The 22,729-nt window shown below is 48.2% G+C and overlaps 8 protein-coding genes across 8 annotated transcripts; 3 read left to right on the forward strand and 5 right to left on the reverse strand.

The window, feature by feature from the left end:
• Positions 1-1,379: 1,379 nt before the first annotated feature.
• Positions 1,380-1,898, forward strand: FOBCDRAFT_199846 (uncharacterized protein; the record flags this gene model as incomplete). The annotated part of the gene is made up of 1 exon (XM_054704152.1): positions 1,380-1,898. One exon carries the CDS (start codon positions 1,380-1,382, stop codon positions 1,896-1,898), a length of 519 nt encoding a protein of 172 aa, XP_054560127.1.
• A 552-nt stretch (positions 1,899-2,450) lies between these two features.
• On the reverse strand, positions 2,451-3,887 carry FOBCDRAFT_259375 (uncharacterized protein). Its single transcript, XM_031179726.3, has one exon. The coding sequence runs from the start codon at positions 3,639-3,641 to the stop codon at positions 2,649-2,651; it is 993 nt and encodes a 330-aa protein (XP_031045613.2). The 5' UTR covers positions 3,642-3,887; the 3' UTR covers positions 2,451-2,648.
• A 638-nt stretch (positions 3,888-4,525) lies between these two features.
• On the reverse strand, positions 4,526-7,522 carry FOBCDRAFT_317996 (origin recognition complex subunit 4 C-terminus-domain-containing protein). Its single transcript, XM_031179725.3, has 4 exons — positions 6,194-7,522; positions 5,983-6,144; positions 5,508-5,936; positions 4,526-5,457 (listed from the first exon to the last, which is right to left on the reverse strand). The coding sequence occupies exons 1-4, from the start codon at positions 7,325-7,327 to the stop codon at positions 4,882-4,884; spliced, it is 2,301 nt and encodes a 766-aa protein (XP_031045612.2). The 5' UTR covers positions 7,328-7,522; the 3' UTR covers positions 4,526-4,881.
• A 924-nt stretch (positions 7,523-8,446) lies between these two features.
• FOBCDRAFT_259377 (uncharacterized protein) lies at positions 8,447-11,195 on the forward strand. Its single transcript, XM_031179724.3, has 8 exons — positions 8,447-8,658; positions 8,752-8,948; positions 8,999-9,123; positions 9,174-9,241; positions 9,288-9,392; positions 9,447-9,821; positions 9,878-10,527; positions 10,587-11,195. The coding sequence occupies exons 2-8, from the start codon at positions 8,772-8,774 to the stop codon at positions 10,986-10,988; spliced, it is 1,902 nt and encodes a 633-aa protein (XP_031045611.2). The 5' UTR covers positions 8,447-8,658; positions 8,752-8,771; the 3' UTR covers positions 10,989-11,195.
• Positions 11,196-11,403: 208 nt separating this feature from the next.
• On the reverse strand, positions 11,404-13,087 carry FOBCDRAFT_317998 (uncharacterized protein; the record flags this gene model as incomplete). The annotated part of the gene is made up of 6 exons (XM_031179723.3): positions 11,404-11,772; positions 11,831-11,868; positions 11,925-12,195; positions 12,246-12,648; positions 12,724-12,966; positions 13,023-13,087. The coding sequence occupies 6 exons, from the start codon at positions 13,085-13,087 to the stop codon at positions 11,404-11,406; spliced, it is 1,389 nt and encodes a 462-aa protein (XP_031045610.3).
• A 430-nt stretch (positions 13,088-13,517) lies between these two features.
• Positions 13,518-15,237, reverse strand: FOBCDRAFT_180308 (snoRNA-binding rRNA-processing protein ENP1). Its single transcript, XM_031179722.3, has 2 exons — positions 14,600-15,237; positions 13,518-14,549 (listed from the first exon to the last, which is right to left on the reverse strand). Exons 1-2 carry the CDS (start codon positions 15,190-15,192, stop codon positions 13,685-13,687), a joined length of 1,458 nt encoding a protein of 485 aa, XP_031045609.2. The 5' UTR covers positions 15,193-15,237; the 3' UTR covers positions 13,518-13,684.
• A 558-nt stretch (positions 15,238-15,795) lies between these two features.
• On the forward strand, positions 15,796-17,373 carry FOBCDRAFT_220212 (uncharacterized protein). Its single transcript, XM_031179721.3, has 4 exons — positions 15,796-15,917; positions 15,973-16,122; positions 16,178-16,291; positions 16,344-17,373. The coding sequence occupies exons 1-4, from the start codon at positions 15,897-15,899 to the stop codon at positions 17,169-17,171; spliced, it is 1,113 nt and encodes a 370-aa protein (XP_031045608.3). The 5' UTR covers positions 15,796-15,896; the 3' UTR covers positions 17,172-17,373.
• A 162-nt stretch (positions 17,374-17,535) lies between these two features.
• Positions 17,536-20,218, reverse strand: FOBCDRAFT_272285 (uncharacterized protein; the record flags this gene model as incomplete). Its single annotated transcript, XM_031179720.3, has 5 exons — positions 17,536-18,101; positions 18,151-19,171; positions 19,231-19,898; positions 19,944-20,039; positions 20,092-20,218. The coding sequence occupies 5 exons, from the start codon at positions 20,216-20,218 to the stop codon at positions 17,536-17,538; spliced, it is 2,478 nt and encodes an 825-aa protein (XP_031045607.3).
• Positions 20,219-22,729: the final 2,511 nt, after the last annotated feature.

The following is a 22,729-nucleotide window of genomic DNA, read 5'->3' on the forward strand; positions in this document are numbered from 1 at the left end:
GATAGTGAAGAGTTTGTATAATAGACCACAATAGAGAGATCGGCTAAAGAACTTGAGGAATGTGTAGCCATAATTCAGATAAACCAAAGAATGTTGTGTCTGTTTCTGATAAGAATTGCTTCACTCGTTTAAATTATCTTAGGAGCACGCGATATGTCGCGATTCGATTGCATGTGCCGTGTCTAACAACGATCAATCTCATGCATGCACGATCTACGGATACCCAAAGTTTAATAAGAAAAAGATGCATATAGTAGGGGCAGAAACGTTGAACTACATATTCTTAATTAAACTACAAGACAAAAATGACCTCTTCCATTTTTCTCTCCTTTCTCTCCTTCTTGTGATATCTTGAGAAAAGCTTGTTCTTCGTTCATATTTCGGCACTCTTGATCCGAGTATTGTCTCATTAGCCATAGATTGCATCAAAGAGAGGCTTCATGTTGTTATTGTCCATCACGAGCTGAAGTAATCTTTGACAATGTCTATGTTAGTGTTGTGTCTGAGGTATGTGGGGGTCAACGGCAGATGAGTCAAGTAAGGGAGGGAGACTCGAGAGAGACAAGAGATGGGCTTCCAGATCGACCGATTCTTGCACCATCGTTTCTTTTTTCTCTTTTTTGTCGAATCATGTAGATTTGTTGGATTAGAATTGAGGTTACAGTTGAATTGTTTATTTTGTGGTTTGTTTACATGAATGTTTTGAACACCACTTACACGCTACTGCGTAACTGTGTACTCTGTTGTTATATGCAGTCTATCATTGGATGCCAAGATATCACCCGCTATCAAGACTCAAAAACCACTTACACTCACTCAACCACAGCCAGAGAAAAATATAAAATTACAGAGAAACAAAATATCTCAACAATCTCTCAAAATAGCACGTCTCAGAACAACTCATCTCATTCAGGTGCAATTACACAAAATGCCCTCCCTGCATCACGTAACCAAGGTCAAAAACTCCCTAGTTACGGAGCCCTAATCTCCTTGTGCCTCTCCCTTGCGCACTGGAATGAAGCAGCATGACGATGTGCCTGTTTACCATTCTTTCATGTGGCGGCTAGACTGTCGCAAGCTGAGAGAGACAGGTCCAGACAAAGGAGGGGGGCAGCCGAGATAAACACATTGATTCTTCTTGGCCAGTGTCTGACTCGAGGCTTCACTTACAGATATAAGGCAGCCTCGTCAACCGCATCAACACTCTCTTCTTCTTCTTCAGCACTCAGCATCTTTCTCGTTCTTTGCAACCCACACTCGTTAACAAACCTCGCCCAAGTCACTCGCTTGACCACTGTCCTTCACTCCAACAAACTTTGCATTCGCTCTTCCGGAACTCACTCTTTCAAGTCCCAAAACAACCAAACAAGTCATTCAAGATGTACTCATTCAACACCGCCGCTCTCGTTGCCCTTGCTGGCTTCGCCGCCGTTGAGGCCGCCATTGTCTCTCCTGCTCCCCAGCCTACCGGCGTCAAGAACGGCACCGTCACCGTCACCAGTGTGTACGATGTCTACACCACTGTCTGCGCTGGTCCTACCAGCTTCCACCTCGGAGGCAAGGACTATGTCGTCACTGAGCCTTGCACTCTGACCATCACTGACTGCCCTTGCACCGTCACTGAGACTCACCCCGCGGGCCCTACTTGGATCCCTGGCAAGCCCTACCACCCTGCTCCCCCCAAGCCTGAGCACCCCTCCAAGCCCGAGCAGCCTGAGCACCCTGCCCAGCCCGAGCACCCTGTGGTTACCGCCAAGACCACCGGCCCTCAGGCTCCTGAGGCCACCAAGCCCGCCAAGGGTACGGATGTCCCCGAGACTCCCGTCGTCGTTGCCGGCGCCGGTGCTGTCCAGGTCGGTCTCGGCCTGGCTGCCATGCTCGGCCTCATTGCTCTGTAAGCTCGCAAAGACAAGCAAACTCTCTCACGAGTATCTCCTGTCTCCGAAAACGAGCACCTGCTCGTCAGGCTGCCACCTTTCGTCTGAGACTGGTATATCTTTACGGCTCACAACGCTATGATTCATTACGAGCGCTCAACGGAAACTTCGCTTCGCTTCTCATCACCAACGTATTAATGACAACCTTTTTTTTTTTTTTTTTTTTGACTTCTTTGGGCCATCATGCACTCGCATTTAGACCGTTGAAGAGTGGAGACTCTTGTTACTCCTATCTCTTTGTTCAAACGCCACACTCATGTCTCAGACACTAGAAGCTTGAGTGTAGATTGATCAAGGGAGGGATGAGGAAGAGAGACCATCTGTTCAGGGGCTTGGAGCTGGTGATGTTCTTTGTGAATCCCATCCCCCACTAAAAGGGTTTCCCGGGGTTGGGTAAATCACATTGAAGGGGATTTCTTTTGTTCTTTTGGGACTTTTTGATAGAAGGGGAGCTTCGGATGGCATTTGCATTGCTAGGAGATGATTTTTATCGTTGGTATAATATGAATACGTATAGTACTCAACGTAATTTTATCATTATGCTCATTAAACCTGCGTCCGATATTCTGTATATTGTCAATGTGCTCCGCTCGTACCTGATATGACTTGATATTCAAAAGATAGACATAATAGTCTAGGCTAGAAGTAACGCCCCTGCTCCAAATCAAAAAGAAACATAGGTCGGTGATGTTATGCTGCCGCATGCAAGCCTCAAGCTAGCTCTGCGGGCCCTGACTTTTCTTCGTAGTGGCGAGGATGGTTATGGGTGCCATCGTCTAATTCTGCAAAGTTCTCCCGCTCATCGTATGGAGTCCGTGAGCTATCATAGGGGTTCTGACCTGAGAACTCGGTGTAATGATCAGTCCTACTGTTACCACGATAGACAGTTCCTGCATGACCAAGCCCTGACTGATTCGAATCTAACCGTTGAGGTTCTCCAGGGGGGACCATTCCGCCGCTTCTCTGCGGATGCATGTTGCCCATATTTGAAGAGGAAGAGGGTGTGCCGTGGCCATAGGCAGGTGGTGAAGATAGGTCCGGGGCAAACCCGCGCTGGTCATTGCTCGCGGCAGGTGGGAGAAGCGGCCCCATAGGCGGTACTGCTGAGGATTCAGACCCTGTAGGGGTTGGTGTTTGAAGACTTCCTGGGGAGCTGGTCCCGAAGTTTTGCATAGAGTGCCTTGCCATCTTCATGGAGGTCTTGTGAGATAACTTCTCAACCAGTGTCCCGTGTGACTTCTTAATAGTCTTCTTGACAAACCCTGCCATGAGCATGTTACAGCGCATATCAACATCCTCACGGAGATAAAGACCCGTAGTAGGCGCCCCAAGACCAAGCTCGACAGGCTGCGGGCGCTCTCCTGGCATCGTGCCACCTACAGACCAACGCCCACGGAGATCAAGCCCCATAGGAGCGTAGCTGTGCGTCTGCAGACCATCAGGAGAGTCAAAGAAGGCCGCGGTGTAAGAGACCTGGCCGGAGACAAGACCGCCGGGGAGATAGTCGATACGGTCCGTCATGGAGTACCATACACACTTCTTCTCATCCTCCGGGGCGTGTGGCGGAGGAGGGATTTGGTGGCGTTCTATAATGAGGGGATTCAAGTCGATCATGGCGAGATGATCGTGGAGAAACTCGACTACATGCTCTCGGGATATGCCTGAGGGCAAGGGTGTGATAGTTGTGAATGTTGACCGAGTCATGTTTTTTCTTGGTGATGGTTGTGATCGACACAATATTACACGTATTTTTCTAGTTGGTGCAGTATAACTAAAGTGCCGGCTGGGTGAGAGTGAGATGATGAAATGCTGAGTAATGAATGAATGATGATGATAATAATAATAAGGTTGAGGAGCGATGATGATCAAAGAATATGTACGGAACGAAAAAAAAAGGGGTCCGAGGTTCCAAGTTTTTATGGGTTAAGACATTGGCGATCTCTTATGTTGTTGTTGAAGATTTATGATGACGGAGGTTGATTCACTCTCAGCAAGAATTTATTGTATCCAATCCAACCCATGTTAACTCATGGGCAAGTACGACACTACTACGTTACTTGCCCATCTCCTGCTGAAAATGCGATCCTTCAGCCCCAGCTGTGGAAGGCACGGCGGTAAGCCACAAAATCTAGCAGGTGCCGGCCGGTCTATAGAACCTTCCTTGGCTTGACCGAAGAAGCTCGGAAGTGTTGTATTCGCTTGCCACTAGCTCGAGCTCATCTTGATCTGATCTCATCTAACGTATCTCAGCCATCTTCAGTGACGTTATCAGCTTAAGAATAATTCATTTGAATATTCAAATATTCGCGGTGAATAAAAATAGCTTCACTTGTTTCAAATATCAACATAAAACATCAAATCAATTACAAATTCAAGCTGTCACTTGACACGTCTCACTAAGAAGCACCCTCGCTTGGTCCGTGAGATTTTAGCATATTATGCCATTAAGGGACCTAAACACCCCCAATATCTTCAAGCATATCCATAATATTGCCAAAGCAGAGTCCTAATGTAACATGGAATAAATCTGGAAATATTCTGGAAATCTATAGACGGACAGAGGTCTTCTCCTCGAACCTCCTATTAGCCTCATTTCTACTATATTCGAAACCTCAAACTGTTTCTCCTCACCGAAATATTCACAGCTCTTCACTAGTGTGCCGTGTTTCCCGCGTGCCGTAAACTCGGGTCCCAGAATAACTCACCGCGATCTTCAAGGGGCAACCATCCTCTTACAAGGCCGTCTTGTTCCCGTCGCAAGACTCTTTAGCAAACCAAGGATGTTAGCAAAGTATCGCCGATGTATTCTTTACATGTCTTTACAAAAGACATGTAGATGCAGGGGCATCATTAATACTGACTCTATCAATGGAGTACAGATGTGTATCAGACACGCCAGTAGGGCATCATATCGTAAAACAACAACCTCGCCTCGCCTCCTCCACTAAATCTCTCTACACCATCTCGCCAGTATAGCGTTCAGCTTCACCGCTGCCGGGATCTCCTCCAGTGCGACATCGACTTTCCACATCTTGCCCTCCAATCCACCATGTCCTAGGTTACGGGCACCACCAATACCGGCTGGCACAAGCAATCCTAGGGAGATCAACCGTTCCCATGCAATACCAGCCACGCCCCGGCTCCAGACTCGTACACCTCCACCTACAGCAAGCATGCCTGCCGCTGCCGAGTGCACTCGCTGTTTGCCCATCAAGGAGCTGTACTCATCATACGCCATCGCCAGGTTGACCGTGTCCGTGTGTGCGACAATGTCCAATCGCGCTGCAGCAATAAGGAGTCCCAGGTCCAGCTCAGACAGTGTAGACAGCAGGTGAAGTCTGGAATCAGGGGGTGTCAAGGATTCAATATCTCCTTGCACAGAAGGTATTTTGAGTGTGACATCGTTAGCTGAGAGAGCCGACAGAGGCAAGATCCATTCGGTGAGGAATGCCGAAGTCGACTTGGTTGTGTAGTAGTGATACTGAAGCAAGCCCTGGAAGGATCGTTCTCTGTAGAGGCCCTGGGCTGGGTGTTAGTATCCGACGCAGTCATAGATACGCTTTGACATACCTCTATCTTTTGGCCCCAATACTGCTGGAACTCGGCATGTCCTTCAAGATAGGTGTTGATGCCCTCCTTTTCAGCCTCGTCACTATCAACAATCAATCCCTGTCTGCAAACTTGCCAGTAGGCTGGAAGGTTCCTGGGCAGAGAGAGGTAGACGTAACGATGACTGAATCGACTCTTGACTCGCTTCTCCAGCATCTCAACAACATCCAACCGAGTCGTACAGCCAATTACGGCGATGGGCGCCTTTCGTGATTGTGCAATATCAAACAAGTTGTACAATAGTGTTTGTCGAGGGTGGGATGCAAACATGTCGAATTCGTCAATCACAAACACAATCGATTGTGACGTGACACCCTCGTCTGTACCGATAATTTCAGACGGATGTGAAAGAAGAGCCAGTAACGACGCCATGGTGTCAGCATAGTTTGTCTAGATTGTCAGTAAAGTCTAGCCAAGGAGTGTTGAGAACACTCACTCTGGTCACCAAGTCATCCTCGACCTGCATCTCCTTGCCCAGCTGTCGCCAAATTTCTTTAAGCGCAAGCTTGTCGTCTGTGTGAATGAAACCATTGAGCCTCACGACGTGGAAGTCGTTCTTATGCTCCTGAGATACATCCGAGATGACCTTTTCTAATAACTGAGATGTAGAATTAGCTTTCGGTTCATCCCGGGAACAGTAAACTTACAGTAGTCTTTCCGCAGCCTCTCCCTCCAATGACAAGCATCGAGTTTCCTTCACCAGCAATAACCGTTTGTTCCACAAGTTGGTAAACCTTCTCCTCAGCCTCCAGCTGGCCAGGCAACTGCAAACGTCTTCTTCCTGTACATCGGTCCAGAAGAACTCTTTGTAATGATCGCACATGTTGTTCCAAATTAGCAATATCAGGTACATCCGCTGCGATCTTGATGGCCGGAACCTCTACGCCTGCAGTCTTTTTTGGCGTCTTAAGTATGTCCTCTTGAGTACATGACTTGCAAAGCCAATCGCCTTCAGGGATATCAGGCACTCCGTAACATTCTTGATGAACGGCAAAATCACACATGTCGCATAGAATAATTTGGTTCGGAGGTTGGGAGTGCGGTTTGATGCAGATTGCGCATACAAGCTCGTCTGCTTCAGAGTTGGCCGCCTTGCGTGGTGTCCTGGCCTTCTTCGGCAGGTCCTCAAAGAAAACCTCTCCATTGCGACCTTGGCCCGCCCCAAAGCTAACATTTTTCGGTGGTCGTCCTCGCGGTCTGCCTTTCTTCGTGGGAGTCAAAATTCCCTTTGGTGTGGGTTTCGACACCGATAGATTTCCATTTGCTGTGGCCAACTCGTCGGCGGATTCTTGCGCTTGAGTGGCTTCACGATTCTCTTCATCCCCTTCTGGCACCTTCTTCTTTCGTGGTCTGCCCCTGGGTCCTGGTGGTTTCTTCGCTGTTGTGGTTCTGGGTCGCCCAGGACCTACTTTTTTGGGGAGAGACACAGGACGAGGCGCATCCTGAGTGTCCCATATTGTGCCTTTCAAAGCAGATAGTTTGATGGCTGGTCGAAATTTGGGCGCTGCAGAAGCTGGTGGTGGTGCTTGTGATGGTTGAGCTGCAGGTTGCGGGTTGGAGTTGGGCGCCTCAAGGTTGTTGTCCACCGGTGGCCAGGCGTTTTGGCTGGATATATCAGAAGGATATGCCGAGTTGATAGCATTGAGAGCTTTCGGAGTCGAGGGAGATCCCTGTACAAGTTCATCGAGTTTTCGCTTCTTGAGGGTCGGAGGAGTAGGGACAGGATCATCTTGAAAATGATTTCTCTTTCGAGCGCTTGCGTCCTGGGTAGGAGAATCCATCGTTTACGCGGATGTCAGATGATATTGTCAAATCGGTTCCGTATCGAAATCTAACATTGCATCATCTCGAACTTTGTTTTGTTGCCCATTGACATTATGGGTTGCGCTAAGTTACCAGGCCAAGCCAAGGGGGGGACGCGTTTGACGCGTCGAGATGAGAATTAAGCGCTTGAATGGAGCCAAGTCACGAGACTTGGGGAAGATGCGCAGCGACCCACTTTACCAGCCCTACGATGCTGTTGGTTTTGAGTTTCCTAACTGGGTTGCATTCTTCAACGACAATGGATGTTGGTCCGTAATTCGAGTCCAGGATCATTGCATTTGCATGCAGTGACTCGGTCTATTTATATGTTTCAGCCGCTAATGACTCAACTTGGTTGCATCTGACCGCGAGGGCACAAGCATCCTCATCTCAACTATCAGATCATGCTCAACCTCTCATCTCTGCCATGGTTACAGAGGATATTTATATTGCACTTTAGACTTTATTTTTCTCCGAAATTTCTCTGTCAACAGAGTTCGTTCCAGGTAAAACCAAGCTTAAAAGCATGACTACATGTCAATCAGACCACAAAGCATATAGTGCGGCTGAACGCAAAAGGCCTCTGCAGTAAGCAAAAAACCGTGAAGGATTCATGCATGACCAGCGTTACAACCAGTCAGCGCCACGAAAAATATACCCCAAAAGAGCAAAGGAACGAAAAATGAGCACCAATACAAAACGAAACATCCCGGGAACTTTGGTTCAGCCGTTCCATTTAATAGCAACGGGCTCCACTGAACACTCTCCAGCCTTGTGGATCACCACACTCGCTAAGCTTTATCGGTGTCTCTAAAAACAGATCACCTGGCGAATCAGAGAGTTCAAGTCGTATTAGTGAGCCGTTAGCATGTGCCGTGTCTTCAGCTCGTTACCACTTAATATTGTTGGGGGCTAAGATTGGCTCTCTCACGTAAGATTCTGATACTACTCTACTGTGGGAATTGTTCAATCAGAGACATCACAAGGCGAGCTAACCGAGTCTGGTTCGATGTTGTGTCTGCACTAGTTGGTAGTTCCAGGTTAAATTCTCTTATCAAGCCATTTCAATGTTTGTTTTCGCAACGGCCAAGGTCCTTGTTAATATCAGGGTGCATTGCAGCTACTTAGCTGGAAGAGTCCATGCATTTATGGCTCTGATCAGCGTTTGAAGTTATCATTAAGATCTGTGATCCCTGTCAATCCCTTAGGACCCGAATATTCGGTCCGGTCTACATAACTAGGCTTCCATCCTGTCTTGGAAATCGCTGTAGACTGGATTGCCATCCTGTTGTGAGCAGTCTATTTGAAGGTATGTATAGCGGTCTTATTAGATGAGAAGAGTTGTTGTATCTACGTGATGTCACTCTATAACCTTGCAACGACAATACTGACTTTTAACAAGGTAGATTGTTTCTTTAAACAATGGCTAGGGAAGATCACCACGAAAGCGCGACAGCAGCTGAGAAGCTCGCTCTCATCAAGAGTCCTCTTGTAGCTTCCGACTCGAGCATCGATGGTCTTCCCACCAGGAGTCCCACGGCTCCTGATCTGAGCCTCTTTGGTAACAGATACGAGGATGACTGCCCACAGTTCCAAAAGGTCTATACCGCAAGACGTTACTCAGGGGATGTCTGCTGACATGGAAACAGCACGAAGATGCCAGTCTACTCGAGCTTTTCTACGATCTCTTCTTCGCCGCTAACTACACTGTCTTCTGCGAAACACAAGGTGTTAATAGCCATGAGCGTTTCAAAGCCTATGTTGGATACTTCAGGTAGGAATAGGAGGAGAGTCAATACAATGAAGATGCTAACACATAGAAAGTATTCTGTGGATCACATGGCTTACTACTAGTCTGTATGATGTTCGATTCGTAACAGACAGTCTCTTCGGTATGGCAGTTTGGAATTCCTTGTTGTATGATACTAATAGAGATAGAACGTGCGGCTCGAGGTGTTCATCTCGGAGTCATGGTTGGATTCGCCGTCGTTGCTCCCAAGTTCACACCTCACGATCAAAACATGAAGACCATGAGAACAATGTGTATGTTTCTCAACCCCATCCTACCCCCTTAACTTTATGCCTAATACTCTGTAGCCATCATTCTTATGGTCTCCCGCCTATGCTTGGCTGTCGAATACGGAAGCATCCTCTGGCACGTCCGAAAGTACAAGAAGCAGGTCTTGCCAATGATGCTTCAAATTGGCTTGAACTTTGCCCTTGCCATGATCTATCTCGGCGTCACATTCCGCTTTACTGATCACAATAGCAATGTATTCATGACGTGGTATGTCCTCGCCGGTGTAGAGCTAATCCTCACTTTCGCCATTGCGTACATCTACCCGGTTCTGAGTTTCCAGGGTACGCATTTGATGAAGCGTATTGGTCTGTTGACTGTCATTATTGTTGGTGATGGAATCATTACTATTTCAAAGAGCGTTGTCACTATCGTCGAAAGCCCTGATGCATGGAGTAAGCCTTTGATATTTTATTTCCTTGAATAGAGGCCTCTTCTAACACATTAATAGATGCTCAAACGATTGGCATTGTCACCGCCGCAGCGACAACCATCTATGCAGTCTTCCTCATCTACTTCGACTGGATGAAGAATCCTTATCTGCCCAAATTCCGCCAGCAGCTCTGGACTCTTCTCCACTATCCTCTGCATCTCGCACTCTGCCTCTTCATTCAGGGGTTCACTCAGCTTGTCATCTGGACCAAGATCTTCGATGTTTTCAAGCACCTGAACTCGAGCTCAGTACTCCTGGACAACACCAGTCTCATGGCCAAGGCAACAACCAAGATGATCGTCGACGAGCTACAGAAAGTTGTCACCAAATTCTTCGAGACCTACACACCTCAGTATATCACGACCTTGAACACGGCCGACGCTGCGCTGAAGAATATCTCAGCTATCAACGATACATTCTGGCCACAGATCGTCAAGTACTCTGATACAAATCAGGATAAGGATTTTCCTGATCAGAACGACTACCAGACCTTCGTCGACGCCATGATTGGACTCATGAGTGCCATGGAGAACGCTTTGCTTGAGACCTTCAAGGTTAACCTTGCGAAGGAAGTTGACGACGAGAACAAGAGCAAAGGCATCCAGCAGACCGATTCTGGCTTTGAGTCTGAACTCAATGAGAAGATGTGGATTCGTTTCCAACTTATCGTAAGTCGATCTTCACGCAATATCCTCGTATATACTTCGGTTTCTAACCCATGCCGCAGTTCAACTATACCTATATCGCCGCTGGTATCTCCCTGATCCTCATGGTGGCCCTCGCCGTCATCTCACGAACAAAACCATGGAGCAAATGGGCCATCACCCGTCACATCATCTTCATTCTCCTCGGCCTCGGCACAAGTCTCGTCGCATTGATAAGATACAGTGAAACACGTTCCACCGAATATCAGCAGAGTTCTTGGATGCTCCCTACTATTACTATTGTCTGGCTCGTTGTTCTTGTGCTGACTCACATTCGCAACCCGCCGCCTTTGTTCTTCAAGGGTAGTCAGTCCTTCTGGAGCAGAAGGAAGAATAACCAGCAAACTTATGACTATGTCATGCCTGCAGAGGGACAGACGGCGTATAAAGGAGCACCAAGTACCCAGGTTAGGTCTTCCGTCTAGATAGCTTCTTAATTCTTGGAGCACGCGATGGGTGTTTTAAGCAACATATTCGATTCAAGCAAGCCGAATTTGCAATTAAACCGGGTAAATAAGCGATCATATAAACTGAAGGGATCGGAATAAATATAAGAATGCTATAGAGTAGACTACCATCACTCGATGCCATCAATCAATGCAAACATTCAATATGAAAGCACTGAACAAGAGAGTGCTGCCAACCCTATTACATATTTCGTGTCCCATCTTGCTGTTGATTGTATTACTCGATTCATCAGTAACCTACTACAAGAATAAATCAGAATACACATATCAAAGGAATAGGAGTTGAGGTCTACGGTACTCGAAAACAACAGCCTTTTCATACCCAAGGCATGGTTCCTTACTATTCCGGGTTTCCTCCCTAAGGTGATTTGAATCACACTGGCAATAATCTCGACGCAACCTTCCTGCGTCCATGGTAGACACAGATGCCAGCTCCACCACTGACGTGTTTCTCGTTGGTTGGGCACATTGGGCTGCTGGGTAGATGTTCTGGTAGCTGAAATTCAAAAGGAATTCGTTCTTGAAAAGGACTCCTGTGAACAGGTTTCTTGGGCATCTTTTCCCACCACTCGTATGTGTCAGCGACAATGCTCTGGCGACGAACCGTTTGGAGAGAGTTCCTTCTGGATGGAGGCTCCATTTGATCGGCTTCTGTGGGAGGAACCGTCTCAGTGAAGAATGAACGTGGTCGGCCGCTCGTAGTGTCTTCGGCCAGAGGTGGTGTCTTTATTCGTCTTGCCTCCTGGTCACGGAAAACAGTTAGTATCTGCCAACGCCCGGATCACTTCAAAGGAGCATACCCCTCCAGGAAACTGGCCATTAACGCAGTTCACATGTACTACTTGACTGTTAGCCTCGGCTTCTCAGATATTGTACATGCTGTAAATAACATACAAGAAGTATAACTTGAGACTGCTGAGGGAGGAGGAGTCTCACCTTTGAGTATCTCCCTCATAGAGCTTGATACGCTGCTAAAAGAATCTGCTGATTCTTTTCGGGCCCACGGTGCCCTGCCAAAGAGTCTTCTTCGGAGCTTGGGTTTCCCTACGTCGTCTTTGAGCCAGGAACCTGTTTTAGTGATTTGGAGCACGCTGGAGTAATTCCCTGTGCCATCCATTGTTGCACATTGATGGACATGTTGTGGGATAGCTGAACACATTGGTTCCTTGCCAAGATTAGCGTCGATCCATTTCTTTGACTACGAAACAAGTTTACCTCTCTACGAGCCTTCAATTTCAGCTTTGATTCGAGACTCTTCTTTGCTTTGACATAAAAGCCCATGGAGCTCGGGGGCGAAGAGGGAGGAGTACTCGTCTGTCCGTTTATGCCAGAATTGTTCATCGGCGAGATCGAGTCTGTGCTGTTATTGTTCATGCTGGTGGAGATATCTCTGGAATCTGGAAACTGATCTGAGAAGCGCGTGACGGCAGGATGCTGCAAAGAGAGAACGTGCGCCGATTCCGACACAAAGGGACTGGAAGGTGGTCTTGGCTGTGTTGGTTCGAAATTCTGGAAGGTAAGTGGCGCTGAAAGGGATGTTAAAGGAGATGCGAATGAAAGGTCTCGAACGTCTGATTCACTGGCAGACTTTGTCGAGCGGTTCCTCCACTTGAAGAAACTTTTCCCAGAAGTGCTCTTCCGTGGTACCATAAGTTGGCGTTCTGCCCAGTATCCTTGAGGGAACCAGACCTACTCGAACCCGTCGCGAGGAGGCCGTGGAGGATCAACGCCGAAACTAGAAGAGGATAACGATTGCCGATATGTTGGTCGAGGCGTAGTACTATTCGAGGGTAGAGGAGCCGAGAACATGTTCTCCGGCATTGAAGGAAGGCTCGGATGGTGTTTCATTAGGTTTTCATATTTTGGTTTGGATGCCGTAAAAGCCGCGGCGGCGAAGGAAGGAGATGCTGGCGTTCCATAGGGAACATTGAAGTAACTATACTCATCAGTATAGCTGCTCGGGATCTCATATCTCATAGTGTGGTATCGTACTTGGGCTCGTTCATATTATGACGACTTGATGGCAACGATGGGTCTGAACGAGACTGCGCCGGCATTTTAGGCTTGGAGTAGCACTGTTCAGGCGAGGTCGCCCTTCGGTCAAGATGATGTACCTACCTTCGGGGCGACAATGTTGTGGTGAAACAGACCTATGTTAGAAAAGAATTATATAATGGCTTAAAACAGACAACTGGGAGGTTGAGATAGAGAACATAGCAATGTATATCGTAAGATACTAGTGAGAAGGGTTGTTCCGTAGGTAGAAACTTAGGAGGATGAAGGATCAGAGTATCAGATTCGGAGAGGGAGTTGCGCTACCTTCTAGAGATGCATGGCAGTCGCTGTCACTGCTCCTTCTACATGTTATGGATGCCCGGTGAATGGCGGGCTCATGGTATCCCAAATGGGAAGAACGCCCACTGATAAGGGAAGGCGCTTAGCAGTGACGGACAGTTCACGATAAAATTTATATAGAGGGAGCAGACATGGAACAAAAGAATCATATAATTGGTATCGAGATGGGCTTCTTGTCTCCAACCGACTCAATTCTATCTCCACTCAAGTCGAACCAGCTTGAAACCATTTTTAATACGCCATACGCCAAATTTGTCTTGATTCATTAGAAATGCCGTTGATCGATAACATCAGTCCCATTAGTCAATGAGCATAGTGTCATCACCATCCAATGCTGGGCCTTGGGGCTCCAGCGGCACACCACGGCCTCGTCCAGCCAACAACTCCCTCCTCACCTCAGGTCCGATGGCCGGGTGACCGTGTGTAAGGAGAAGATCCAGGAGGGCCTCACGCTGATCTTCTGTGACATCACCCTTGTATCGCTGAGCAAATGCGAGCAGACTCTGATGCCAGATAACGGGCAGCTTTGTTCTGGCATCTCCCTCATTCAAACCTGACATAGCGTCGCCAACCTGAACAGAGGCAGGGTCGACACTGCGGAATCGCAGGAAGTGGAAAACCAGAGCGTCAATGACCTGGAAGGGGAGAGCATACTTCTTCTCAAGAAGGGCCTTGATGAAGATATTGGTGGCACCTCCACCCTCGGTTCCATGAGACGCCTCCTGAGCAGCAATATCACACAGGCCCTTCAGGGCCGCGGCAGAGTGAAGGACAGGAATAGAAATTCTAGTCAAGACGGCGGAAATAATATGAGCCTCGCGGAGGGTGCATGTTCCACTGCCAACGAGAGGGAACAGGAAGCCCTTGAAGAAAGCAGCAGGCTTGTAAAGAGCCTTCTTGAGCGAGTTGAACAGGTGGACGTTGAGCTTCTTGGTTTCGTAGATATCTTCGCGAACGCGGTCGAGAATAACCATTTCCAGGAATCGCTGAACAACATGGGGCTTGCTAGAAACGAAGATTCTTGTCGCCTGGTAGCAGGCATTAGTAGACCACTTGTCGGGCTCGGTGACAGCGATGATGTCTTCCCAGTGAGGGATTGTAGGGAGAATCTTGAAGGGCTTTGGCAGAGGTCCGGACTTGTATCGAGAAAGAATTTGGCCAACCCTGGGATTGTTAGCTTATGTCGTCATTTCAGGTTCCAATTGGGAACTTACTTGGTGTAGACCTCGATAACCTTAGGAGGAAGCTCATAGTCCTCCTCATCGGGAGGCCCCAGGTTGTTCTCTCGCCTCTCTTGCGCCGCCTCGTGAGCAGCAATCTTCTCCAAGATAAGATCTGCGAGGTTGACGCTCTCGCCTTGCTCCTCTCCTGTAGGCTTCAGATCCCAACCGTGCTTCAATAGGTCATCTTCCTCATCGGGCATGAATTTTCGGTACATGTCAAGGTCATTGGGGTCAACCTCGATCTCTTCCACAACTTCTTCATCCTCGCCCCAAGCCTCGTCGTCCTCATAGACCCTGTTTTCCTCCTCAGCCTCATCGTCAAATCGCGAATCGTAGCCAAAGGTGTCAATGGTAGGTTTAGCGACAGCCTTGCCAGCATTTTCCTCCTCGGCCAGCTCACGACCTATGCGCAGAATAGTTCTGGAAGCGCGGTCGTCGACAAAGTTTTCCTCCTCATCGTCGCCGCCCTTTGATCTCTTCTTTGAGGACTTGTTCTTGAGAATGCCAGTGGCTGTGATGTCATCCTCGAGAGGGTTGTGTCGTCGTGTCTGCCGCGAGGCAGAGGGAGTGGTGGCTTTAGGCATTTTGGGCGTATTGACTTGGAGATGGCACACAATGTGGGCTTGGAGTCGTGGTTTGGTAGAATTTCAAAAATTTTGCCTTATCGATAAGGACCCCTCTTGCTCGAATTCGCCTAGTGCGCAGTATCGACTCACAAAGGTGGTTCACCGCTTTCGGTTGAGAAGTTGTCTATGAATTGGATAACTTATATCAGAATAATTCAACCTGAGAAGGCAGGAAACGCTATTCGTGTATCGATCTATAAGTTCTCTCTTTTGTTTATGGAAACCTATACTAGAACTTCTACGTGTTATTGCCCCCATTGTATCTCTTGTCTTCCTTTACTAGGTACCTTATTCTCTTGCTACTAAATAGCAGAAAATGAAGCTATGCATTTCATAAATGCGAAATAAAATAGTTGATGCCTCTGGCTAAGAAATTAGCTAAAGCTCCTAACAGCCTCGTCTTGTTCTTGAAAAATATGATAAACCAGGCCGATTCTGCCCCGCCACCATGATGACACAAAAAGAGACCCTTGGAAACTTCTTCAGCATGTGGGTCCAACTGAAAATTCACTTATTGACCACTAAAAATGATGCCCAGTCCTGCTGAAGCAGCGATGACTTCAGGCCTCTACCCCCACTACTCTCATGCCCCTCCAAAATCATCACCAACTCTAAAAATTCACTTCAACAACACATATTGAAGATAATAACAGAAAGAGAAGATGCCAACTGAACTAGAAGAGGCAAGTTACCCTACGGACTATAGCAGAATCCTCGGTTAACATATATCGACTACAGCTCGTCGGCTTCATCGCCAACCCCAACGCTCAGATTCGTCTGCTTGCTGCCGAGAACCTCGTCCCCTACTCATTGTCAGAACCCAGTATCTTCAAGGCCGAGAAACTTCAGCCAGTCAAGCATCTCAGTTTCCTAGTCCGAGACCATCCTGTAAGTCGGGCCTGTAAGAATGAAAAGGGTCTCCCTGAGACTAATGATATCTCAGAAAATTGCCGAACATGCCATCACAATGCTGGTCAACTTATCGAGTGACCAAGAGGTTCTCGAATTCCTTGCAAAAGACGAGAAGTTCCTCGGCATCGTATTCGATCTCATAGTGGTATGTTTAAAGGCTGAAGAGACTTATTATCAGTCGCTAACACGGCACCTAGAGCCCCGAAGAGGCTAATGCCAACTTGTTAGCCATGCTTGTGGCCAACCTATCCAAGTGGGATGGCTTGAAAGATTTCCTCAAGCGAAAGCAAGAACCCCCAAAGGAACTAGGCTCAGACCAGGTTGTCCTCAACCAACTACTAGATCTATTTGTCAAGGGACAAGACGGCACATACAACAAGAACGCAGACTTTGACTATCTAGCCTACGTCTTCGCCGATCTCTCCAAGCACGCTGATATTCGAAGGCACTTCCTTGAAGAGCAGTCTTATGACAAGGTCATTCCCATTACCAAGCTCAAGGTTTTCACTGAACACAAGTCCGATATTCGACGAAAAGGTGTTGCTAGCACTATCAAGAACGTTGCCTTTGAGGTTTCATCCCACCCTTCATTCTTATCTGAGGATAAGATCGATATCCTACCTTATATTCTGCTCCCTATCATGGGTAACGAGGAGTACGATGTTGATGAGACAATGGATATGCTGCCTGATCTCCAACTGCTACCTCCCGATAAGAAGCGAGACTCAGACAACCAAAATGTGCAGACACATGTTGAGACACTCACACTATTGACAACAACACGAGAAGGACGAGATCTCATGCGCCGAGTTAAGGTATATCCTGTCATCCGTGAGACACATTCACGAGTCAACGATGAAGGTGTTCAAGAGGCTTGTGAGCGCTTGGTGCAGGTATTGGCACGAGATGAGGAAGATGAGGGCAAGACAGAGAATGACGTTAAGGCCATTGAGGACAAGCCCGAGGCTACCAATGGACGGGTGGAAGAGGTTGAGGACGAGGATGACCAACTGGTTGAGGTCTAAATTCACCAGATTCACTAAAAAGGTGAACTCGATGCCGTTTATCCATGCAAGGAACGAGACAAGGCTTCAATTTTGGAAAGGCACCATAGGTCAGATGAGACGAAAGAACAGAGACCAGAGAGCTCTTTCATATGGAGTGGATATTATGAATATAGGTACTCAAAAGTAACGTATATAGACATTGAATGTTTTGCAACAAAACGAGTGTAATCCCGCCATGAACCTAAACCAAGGTATCGTACTCCTAGAATGCTGAGCCCGTGAAAGAATGTCCTGCCGCCTGATATCGATATGTATGCCCATACGTTCCATCATAAACCAAATTTCAAACGCCATCCTCTGATTTTATTTCACATTAAAATATCTATTTAGAATGACCCATATCCTCATCACTTTCCTTAAACATACTCTTCCGGATAGGGCTTGCTGAGGCCTTGGCTGTGATGTAGTCCCGACCAGGAGCCTCGCTGGCACTGGGGGGAGACACTGGTGCAGGGGATACTGGCCCTTCACCAATGGGTGAATTGGGTGTTGGGTCTGCAGGAGGAGAGGGAAGTGGCGGCGAGGGCAAGCTCGCATCGTCGGTCCTTGGACTTACAGGAATGGCCGTATGCCGGAGTGCCAAGGCATCGCCCTCAGATACGCCAGAAACATCGGATGTTACGCGAGTGGGTTTGCCGTCGCTTTCACTTACACCGGATACATCTGATGTCATGCGATTATGACCTGCCGTGGGAGAGTCAGGCTGCGATACTTGAGGTCCTGTCGATCTCGAAACGGTGCTTGCATGCCCTCCTCCTATAGAGTAAGATTTGCTAGAAGGATTTGACATGGAGCGAGGTTTGCCGTCTTTGGCAAAGTGGGAGTACTTTTGGATGATATCGATGGGTGAGAGACCTGTGTCATGGAGCTCAGGGGGTCGTGAGGTGTCTAAAACTGTCAGTAACTGTCACCACTTAAGAATATAGTTGTAACCTACCAGGCATCTCGTGGATCTGGGTATCGGCTACCTCAGCGGGAGAGGCAGGATAGGCAGGATCATCAGACGGTGACGGTGAAAACCCGACGAATCTCGCAGTTGAGGCAACTTCAGTTCCAGGACTTGTAGGGGTCTCGTCTGTTGTGACTGTAGGGGCCTTCTCGTTGTGCTGGCCCCTGATCCATGATCGGATACGTGAGCCTGGATCTTCAGTACCGTCGTCGCTTGATCGGTTCTTGAAGATCTTGCGACGGCGCCAGAGGCAGAAGACAACAAGGATACCGGTCACAAACATCAGTCCAAGAACGACTCCAAGAACTGGTGCAACCCAGTTTGGAAGACCAGAGCCGCCGCTCTTGTTGTCGTCATCATTGCTGTCGCCGCTGTCGAGTCGAGGTCTACCGGTTGAGACTGCCTTGGTATAAGGCCAGTATTCCTTGATCTTCTTGGTGTTGTATTTAGTGCCGAAGATATCTTCAAGGGCGGATGTCGACCAGCCGTCTGCAGGAGCAGTCGCTGTTGCGCCACCTTTGGCATCACCTCCGATTTCAGAATGAATCTTTTCGTGAACGCCGTAATCGCTGTACTCGTCAGGATCATATCCGTCCAACCACTGTCCACTGGTGACGTTAAAGTTCACAATTGGGCCCTGGTCAAGACAAGTAATCGAACTTCCAGCTTGAGACGTGTAACCACCAAAGACAAGCATTTGGTCAGGGTATGGCATGAAGCACTTGTGTCCGGCGCGAGCATGAAGAGATTTTCCTTCATTAATCTTGATCCACGTGAAGGATGGCAACGAGAGTGCCCAGACATCATCACTGTAAGCGTCCAATGGATGAATACCATCGAACCCGCCATAGTAGAAGATGTTGAAACTTGAACGATCTGAAGCCGTAGCGACAACAGCACATCCTCGAGTTCGTGCGCCTGGACCGTCCTTGGTTTCCTGCTTGTACCACTTCTTGCTGTCTATGTCGTAGACGTCGATTGTCTGCATAAACTCAGGGCTTTGCTTTTCCTGTCATCGTGCAGTGTCAGTATCACTTCCATATCGATGTAAGTTTGGATATGACTTACACTCTCTGTCTCGTTTGCGGATTTGCCACTTCGTCCTGCCCATTCAGGATAGACAACACCTCCCAGGACAACAAGAATACCTTTCTTGCCCACAGGCACCCAAACGATCTCTGCATTGGCACGTCCCTTGGGCCCTTTTAACGTTGTGTTGGTCCAAGTTTCGTAGAGCTGCTCCTCCATGTTCAAGGTAATCAGCGTGTCGGAAACATTCGTGGCCTTGTTCTTGGGATCGTTCGTGAAGAAAGCTCCATATGTCGGTGATCTCAGGCCAGAGAAATAGAACGCAAGGTTTTCAGATGGTACATTTGCAGCCCCTCCATACGCGACGTATCTAGTGACGTCTTTGTCCAGCTTGTCATCAACAAAACTTGGCTTCCATGTCGGCTTGTCCGGTCCATACTGGTATGCCTGGTAGCCCAAGACTTCATCCTTATCGGGTGCCTGGTACAAGTCGTCGTTTCGCAACAGATCGCCACCGTAAAGAAAGAATTCAGCATCATTACCAAGAAGAGCGCCGTCGATAAAGTTAGGCGCAGCGCCGTTACTGTTTCCTGAGCCGCCTCGTGCTTTTGACATGGCTGGTTTGTCGAGAAGAATCTGCGTCACATTCGTCGTCGTATTAAATGGAGTGCTCAGATTGAAGTTGAGGATAATACCCTCATTGTTACCTTGGATTGTTAGTTCGTCCAAGTAAATAGACCGGAATGACCAACCTGTGTCAAGTCCCGTAACTGTTTTGCCATCATTCATATGTGCAGTCCATTTTATATCACCGCCGTCTAGATACACCATATCCCGAATCATAATTGCTGATTAGATATTAGACAAAGCCTTGGCTAGATTAACAGACGGTAGTCTCACCTCTTGGCTGCTTCCAAATACATATTTCAGTACTGATTTGGCCATCTTGCCAGGCATCAAACTGGGCGACGGCTGGACCTATGGTCGCGGCCAGGAATGCCCACGGTGCAGCGTTTCGAAACATCATGACTGCAATCATGAGCTATTCAGAGGGCGTCGCACAGAGCAGGTGTTTGAAAGAAATTAACTGCAAGAAGATGCTAGTGGACCATTGCTTATTCTGTCCTAAAGACGCTCCCAATGGCCGGCAAAGAGACCGAATATCCGCTGGGAGGCAAAGTGTACACAAGTAACAAGGCTAGTTTTGGGAAGGTAAGCAATCCCTATTGAACAAAGAAACAGCCTCGGCCTAGAATCAAAGATCACTAAAGTGTCCGAGCAGCTCGATGCTTGGTGGGTTTGTGCAATATGCACGTAGAATGAGTGGGCAAGGATCAGGGAGTTAGAAGCAAAGGCAAAATGATTGTAATATGAGAAAGCAAACGGTACAGAGAGAGTCCAAAACGGTCTGTAAGACAAAATGCTAAGATGGAAGGCAAGTGGACAGTATTCTCTGTCGAACAAACGTTCGCCACTGAGACCAGTTGAGATCGGAGGGATGGGGAATGGGTAGGGCTGAGGGATCAGCTGTTCCTCATGTCAAGACAGCACATTCGTCGGTTAGAGGGTTAAAGAGCCATTGAGATACATCCATGCTCTTCGGTGGCCGCCCATGCGAATATGGACACCATCTTACTGCGGTGCAGCATGCTCTGCATGCGTTGGCTACGGTCAGAGTTATGCTTCCGAGCTGACACCGTTCTGTAAGGACATTGCTTTTGACCAGGATCACTCCATATCTCTCTACTCAGCCTCAATCCTCTGGAGCCTAGTTCTGCCGCTAAAGGATGAGGGGCTAGGCTGACCGTTGAAAATGGTTCATCCACTTCAAGTGTGGAAATTTTCAGAGCGGTAAACAGGTGGATATTCTGTTGCTAAGGGCTGACCTCGAGGAGTTTTTTGATCTGGGATCGACCTGGGACTGGACCAGGGTGTAGACACTGCTCCAAACAGGCCCTTTCAGTTTCTGCACCCGATGGGACGGACGGTAACCGATGACGGTAGAGGAAATAGATGAACAGCCGAGTCAAGATGCAGGCTGTCAAGTTTTCTCTAACAAAGAACCAGTAGCTATGACTGAGAAGCAGACGAACCAACAGGAGCTCGTTGGTGGTGTTTTGTTTCACAGACTATCAACAGCCACAACCGCTAAGTGGCCGAGGCAGTTGGAATCACGGCGATCTCGCATGAGGTTTCAAGTTGATTAGACCAGTTGATCGGGTTGGATAAGGATAAGGCTCGGGGCAAAGACTTTTGCCTTGTCTTTCTTGTGGTTTTTCTTGTCAGCGCCGGAACGCGGACACGGACATGACCGAACGGAGTAACTGGCTCTTTCTGGCAGAGATGTCAGAGTCGCAAGAAGAAAGCGCAAATCCAAAAGTGCCATCCGTCGAAGGACGGGTAAAGAGACTTTGGAGGCTGGGCTTGTCCAGGATTGGACTGACATGGCCGATCTTACCATCCACATCCCTGCCAAAAATAAGCACTGGCACCTGTCGGGGAGGAGACAATGTAACAAGACCACATCTCACCCATCGGACCCTCTCTCCGTGAAGCCAAGGAGAGGAGAGCCTCCGTCCACACAGAAAAAGGTATTATTTTTGCACTGCAAGGATGATCTCTCCATCAACTCATGCGCTGTGCTGGCAACCTAACCATCCACGTCTCTTAGTCCGCTGCATATCGGACGCAACTCATCGAGGCCCCCGCAGCCACGGGGAGTGGCCATGATGAATCAAAAGTCGCGCAGATGTCAGATTGAATGCGAGGTTGTGACCAGGCGTGGGGGAGGGAGGAGATGATGAACTGTAGGCAACACAGCATCCGGCTTTGGCGATGTTTGGTTATTAAGGTGGGCGGTTGTTAAATGAGTGTGGACTTTAGAGAACAAAGAAACGGTTCAGATGATGATTCATCTGCCAACACGTCAAGTCGGCGAAGGACAATATCTGATCCGACCACCGTCGACCCGTGATTGCAATATTTTGTTGTTGTGGTAGCCTCAGAGAGACCTTCAGTTGAATAAGGCTCGGCATGTGGGCTACAGCGGGGCTCAGGGTCGACCCAGTGGGTATCCCAGCGGGCAGTCAGCTTTTAGCTTAATTATCCTGGTATCCGACGTTCGATTGACCGACAGACAGACATCCATTCTGTAGTCAGGTACGCGAGAGCCTAGTACAGAATCTGCATTCTTTTTTCTCCGTCTCGTGGAAAACAGGTTTTTTATTTAATAGTTCAGTGCTTTGGGAGACAAAACTCCTGCAATGATCGCCCGTGTTAAAACGGATCGTAAATCAGTGACAAGTGACGAAATCGGGAGTCTCCACTCTCTCCCGCTCTCACAGGGCTGGACCGAAGCAAAAACTTCCGCCCTGGATTGGGTTGCTTTGTTTAGACTCCCACCAATCACAACACGAGATGCCCTGAGAATCAGGCTGTGGCGTCTACCTGCCCGCCCGTTTCATTACAAGCCACCCACTAACTCTACTTGGCTTGCTTGGTTCCGAGGAAGTGAGCCTCGAACTTCCCGTCTCAACCT

Source organism: Fusarium oxysporum, chromosome IV (assembly GCF_013085055.1).
Source record: "Fusarium oxysporum Fo47 chromosome IV, complete sequence".
Classification (NCBI taxonomy): domain Eukaryota; kingdom Fungi; phylum Ascomycota; class Sordariomycetes; order Hypocreales; family Nectriaceae; genus Fusarium; species Fusarium oxysporum.

Bases quoted from the DNA above. Each gene is read 5' to 3' on its own strand.
- FOBCDRAFT_259375 (XM_031179726.3), bottom strand. From the start codon at position 3,641: ATGACTCGGTCAACATTCACAACTATCACACCCTTGCCCTCAGGCATA.
- FOBCDRAFT_317996 (XM_031179725.3), bottom strand. From the start codon at position 7,327: ATGGATTCTCCTACCCAGGACGCAAGCGCTCGAAAGAGAAATCATTTT. The intron at 6,145-6,193 runs GTAAGTTTACTG...TCTACATCTCAG, and splicing joins GAGGCTGCGGAAAGACTACT to TTATTAGAAAAGGTCATCTC. The intron at 5,937-5,982 runs GTGAGTGTTCTC...CTGACAATCTAG, and splicing joins AGGATGACTTGGTGACCAGA to ACAAACTATGCTGACACCAT.
- FOBCDRAFT_259377 (XM_031179724.3), top strand. From the start codon at position 8,772: ATGGCTAGGGAAGATCACCACGAAAGCGCGACAGCAGCTGAGAAGCTC. The intron at 9,242-9,287 runs GTATGGCAGTTT...TAATAGAGATAG, and splicing joins CGTAACAGACAGTCTCTTCG to AACGTGCGGCTCGAGGTGTT. The intron at 9,822-9,877 runs GTAAGCCTTTGA...ACACATTAATAG, and splicing joins CGAAAGCCCTGATGCATGGA to ATGCTCAAACGATTGGCATT.
- FOBCDRAFT_180308 (XM_031179722.3), bottom strand. From the start codon at position 15,192: ATGCCTAAAGCCACCACTCCCTCTGCCTCGCGGCAGACACGACGACAC. The intron at 14,550-14,599 runs GTAAGTTCCCAA...TAACAATCCCAG, and splicing joins GTTATCGAGGTCTACACCAA to GGTTGGCCAAATTCTTTCTC.
- FOBCDRAFT_220212 (XM_031179721.3), top strand. From the start codon at position 15,897: ATGCCAACTGAACTAGAAGAG. The intron at 15,918-15,972 runs GCAAGTTACCCT...TATCGACTACAG, and splicing joins TGCCAACTGAACTAGAAGAG to CTCGTCGGCTTCATCGCCAA. The intron at 16,123-16,177 runs GTAAGTCGGGCC...ATGATATCTCAG, and splicing joins TCCTAGTCCGAGACCATCCT to AAAATTGCCGAACATGCCAT.